The 4,564-nt window shown below is 37.4% G+C and overlaps 1 protein-coding gene across 1 annotated transcript in view; it reads left to right on the top strand.

The window, feature by feature from the left end:
- The window catches only part of LOC107103516 (protein FAM3C-like), an 18,836-nt gene extending 16,765 nt beyond the window's left edge, over nucleotides 1-2,071 (top strand). The window contains exons 10-11 of the mRNA XM_015403249.1: nucleotides 171-297; nucleotides 1,762-2,071. Of these exons, the coding sequence (XP_015258735.1) occupies nucleotides 171-297; nucleotides 1,762-1,851 (217 nt within the window). The 3' untranslated portion in view covers nucleotides 1,852-2,071. The remainder of the gene's footprint in view (nucleotides 1-170; nucleotides 298-1,761) is intronic.
- The last annotated feature ends 2,493 nt before the right edge of the window (nucleotides 2,072-4,564 follow it).

Raw genomic sequence — 4,564 nt, forward strand, 5'->3', positions numbered from 1 at the left:
GTTTCTTTTTGTTTTACACTTGTGTAAACAAAATGACAAATAAATCTAAGTCTTGTTTTTTCTTCAGTAACTAAATGTTTGTTATTGTGAAATGTGGAAAGGAAGTATGTCTCTTTATTTACTATTATTAAGCAGGTTTATTGATTTATCCTTTTCCTGTGTTTGTACAGCTTAAACGATGAAGCCAGGGGGCTGATTGAGGGTCTGGGAAGCTCCACCATCCGGGCTCTGGGATACCGCGATAACTGGGTGTTTGTTGGTGGGAAAGGAGTAGCAGAGAAGAGCAACTTTGAGAAGGTAAAGTCATTAGGTGGAAATAATTCAATGACCATGATGCTCAGAAAAAACTGGCAGAGAGGTAACAGTTGTTTTTCAGCTCATGGTGACATGACAAGCTTCACCTAGAGAAGATTCCTAAAGCAGCACTTTCTGAAAACATCTGACAATAAACGGCTGAATTTCCTCCTTAGAGAGTCATCAGTTGAATTCTGAACCAGGAAAAGATCTAAACTCCAAACCTCCACAGCTAATATCTCACAGCTCTTACAAGCTTCCTTCACCAAACCATCTGAATCAAACCAATGTCTTGTTCCAGAGCGACAAGACTGATGGGGAAACATAGAATAGAATAAAATAGAATAGAACAAAAAAGAATAGAATAGAAAGGAAATGAAACTGAAATGCCCAGTTGAGAAATTGTGCAAATAACAGCATGGCTGTGTTCATATATGTACTTGTGCATCTAAAAAGACCAGAATAGTGTCTCTTGGTTCCCCTGAACACTTCAGGACACACAGCAAAAACAATCTAGAAATAAGTAAAAATGTCTTATATTAAGTCTATTAACCCTTAATTTGAGTGGGTAAATAAGATGATTTGCCAATGGAATGATTCTTTTTATTCCTAAAATAAAATAATTAAATAATATGCACTTGAATTATGACAATGCAATATTTTTTTCTTATTTTAAATATAAATAGTCTTGTTCCATTTGCAAAGTGATTCACTTAGCTCCTCAATTCAAGAAAAAAAATGCACTTATTTTAAGAAAAAATTATTTATTTGTACATTTTCTGTAGTGCAGTGACCTTGACACCTGACTTTAACCTGCACTGTAGGTAATATAGAGCAGCTATTGCAGATTGCAAACATCTTTAAAGGCTGCTGACCTGCATATGTGTTGCTGCTCCAACAGGCCTGGATTAAATGACTGAATTTCCTCCCCTGCAGGTCTTCAGGTTTTTCACAGGTCTGGTAGTTTGACTTCTGTTGGATTTCAGGTGTCGTCTGGCCTTCAGTGTGGAGATTTTATACTGAAAGTTTGCTGTAGGCAGATATTCTCACGCTTTCATCATACAAAAAAAAAATTCACCAAAGGACGGCCTGAATACGGACGTCATCATCACACCTTCTCTTCATACTCCCGTTTGCATGAAAATGAAGGCAGGCTTGGATTTATTTTCACCCACCACTATGTTCCTACACCAATCAGTATAAAGACCCTGAATTGAGGAAGAAAGTGCAAAGAACCCAGGATAAAAAGTTGTGTTTTTTTCTTTTTGGTTGGTATGAGTTTCGACACTTATTTTATTTTGAAGAAGTCTGTGAAACTTTCCAGATATATGCTCTAAAAGCAAAGTTTCCTCAAATTTGTCACCTTAGCAGAACTGTGTCGTGCTCCTCCTGAACAGGTCTCTACAAAAATGTTGCTATACTGACTCCTGTATTTGCTCTAAAACTGAATCTGTTTGTGTTTTCTAGTACATTAAGAGCGACTCATCCAAAAACAAATACGATAACTGGCCTGAGATGGCGGAGTTGGAGGGCTGCATTCCCAGATTCCTGGAATAATCCGACGCCGCAGCCCGAATCCAGGAAGTAGCAGGAGCAGGATTGAATGTTTGAGACTTTCTATGGATGTAAAACTGACCTGATCGTTTGTCCCGAATCTTTATGCATGGTTTCCTTCCATTGGAATCTCTTAATCTGACTCTTGAAGGAAGCTGAAGCTGTGACACAGAGAGGAGATAAAAAAGGAACCTGAGGAAGCATCCCTATATCTCTACTGCTGAGTCATTATCCTCATCCTTCTGCAGCAATCCTGCTGCTGCTGTTACATTTCCTCATTTCTTTGATTCTACGATGTCAGAAAACTCCAAACTTCTAGACCCAGTTACAGGTCTTTGAAAAGAAGTTCAGCATCAGGATGTTCTGAAGTCAACTTCACCGCCACAGCTTCTCTGCGCTGCAAAATAAAAGTTAAAGAAGAGATAATTTGTCCATCATGAGAAGGTCCTGGGTTTTTATTTCCTCAATGTATAACATTTTCCAAATGTTTTAAAGCTTAAAAAACAATTTAATATTAGAGAATTCTTTTTTTGTTGTTGTGGGATAGAAAATTATAAAATTATTTCTAATAAAATCAAACATTTATACTCTATTTCTTAACCAGTTTGATTTTTTTTTTTTTTTTTACTTTTTTTGTAAAAAATGCAGTTTCTTTTTATATGACTTATAAAACTTTTAGAAAATCCTGGGAAAATCTGCTTAGCGTAAATGTGGAGACTAAAATTAACAGAAAAATAAATTACAATTTGTTCTAAAAAACACAGGTTCAAATTGCTCTGACCAAAGACCGCTGATTGTTGGAGTAGCTCCGCTGGTTTGACTCTGTTAATCTTTTAATAATGAATTCAGTTCCTCTGTGATTCTTTTTTCTGATGTTTTTACCTCTGGTGTCGGATGCTGTGCGGCTGAAATAACCTCTTAAACCAGAGGTCAGCAAAGCACTTAGCCAAGTCATGTAATTTCTTAATCTCATGATACAGTTGCTGACATCAATATAGAGCAACACAGACCAGGATTACTAATGTTATAATGTTATGATGGAGGAGTGATGCTGAGACGATGGACTCCTCCTTCATGACCATATCTACAGCATAAACATAAATGCTCAGTGCTTTACTTTGGGATGTTGTGTTCCCTTCAGCATCTGCTGTTGGATGAACAGAGAGGAGGTCTTTGGTCTCACATTAACAATGAAAGTTTACTTTTTAACTCAACAGGAATTAAAAGAGTTTACTGATACAAGGGAATAAATAAATGGTTCACAGGAAAATGGAGAAGATGCTTGGTCTGCTGTGGGAAAGATGGTGGCAGTGTTTTAAGCTGGAGGGATAGAGAGGGGGGGGGGATCCGTCTATTTCTTCCAGGGGGGTTGTGAGAGGTGCTGAGTGATGCATGAACCAGGAGAGCATCCCAAGCAGTGAGGAGGTTGATGGAGGCAGTCTTAATGGAGGGTTCTCCAGTAGAACGAGGAGACAGACTAATGGGAAGCAGGAAGAGGAATCTGATTTTATATTACCTACCTAAGTGAATGATGTTTCTATGATATTGGAGGTTCTCCACCTACCGTCTGACTCTGTGGTATTGATCCAAAAACAGATCAAATTAACTTCCAGTGTAGCAACAGGACTCAGTCATAGAGAGAATCTTGAACTTCTGAACAGGATGATCCCTGATGCCCCATTTGTAAGATTTCTAGAATATCTCACTGGAAGGAAAACCAGAGGTAGATCAAGAAGTCAAATGAGGGACTAAAATTCAATTACTGTCGATTTGCTTGGATGATCCTTTTTCTTTTATAGTTTCTTTTGTCTCTGTTTTCATCATCATTATTATTTTATTTCTAAAAGTTAGATTTTTTTTTAAAATCTTTTTTTGTATTCTAGTGTTTCTCTGCATCATCTGTCACTGTTATCAATCTCTTCTTTCTAGACCAAACTGACCGCAGACATTTTTGGGTGGGGGTCTGTACCTGATTTTAAATAAAATTTGATGCAGAAACCGTGAATGCAATCAATTCAAAGTTTGTTAAGACTTTAGAAATAGAAAGTATTTTATTTCCATATCTTCCACCCATAGATTTGCTCAGTTGGGTCATTAGAATATGATCTGCATGAGGATAAACACGCAAAATAAGACAAAAAGCATTTGCACCTGATTCCATGTGTTTGGTATACTCAATTTTGGTAGAATAGGAACCAAATGTAAATAGCAGTTACATTTACATAGGATGTAAACAGCTGCTTTGTTTTCCCAAGAGGTTTAGAAGAGGTGACAGTTTCCCTGGAATTAAGCTCCCATTGCCAAGGAAAAAAACTCCCTGTTTATTTTAGATGATTCAGATAAAAGAGCAGTGGCTGGTAGGTGAGAAGACAAACAATACAATCTGAAGTCAAACAGTCTCAGACACAGAGACACTTTGTTTCAGCTTCACCAGGATGTGAGGCAACAGCTGGTCCTGCAGGATTTACAGCTCCTGTTTTCAGATCAGATTTCTGGGTAAATTTGTTGTTGGATGAACAAACTGATCCATCCTTCACATCCTGCAGAGCTCCTGTTTAGTTTTAACATACAAAAACAACTGAAACACGAACTGAAATATTCAGAACAGGTTGGCTTTTCAGTTTGGTTCTATATTTGTTTAGAAAGGCAGCAAATGTCATGCCTCTATTTTCCTTTATTTTTAACCATCAATCATCACTGCATTTTGGAGCAAAAC

Source organism: Cyprinodon variegatus, unplaced genomic scaffold, assembly GCF_000732505.1.
Source record: "Cyprinodon variegatus isolate N-32 unplaced genomic scaffold, C_variegatus-1.0 Scaffold1470, whole genome shotgun sequence".
Classification (NCBI taxonomy): Eukaryota; Metazoa; Chordata; class Actinopteri; order Cyprinodontiformes; family Cyprinodontidae; genus Cyprinodon; species Cyprinodon variegatus.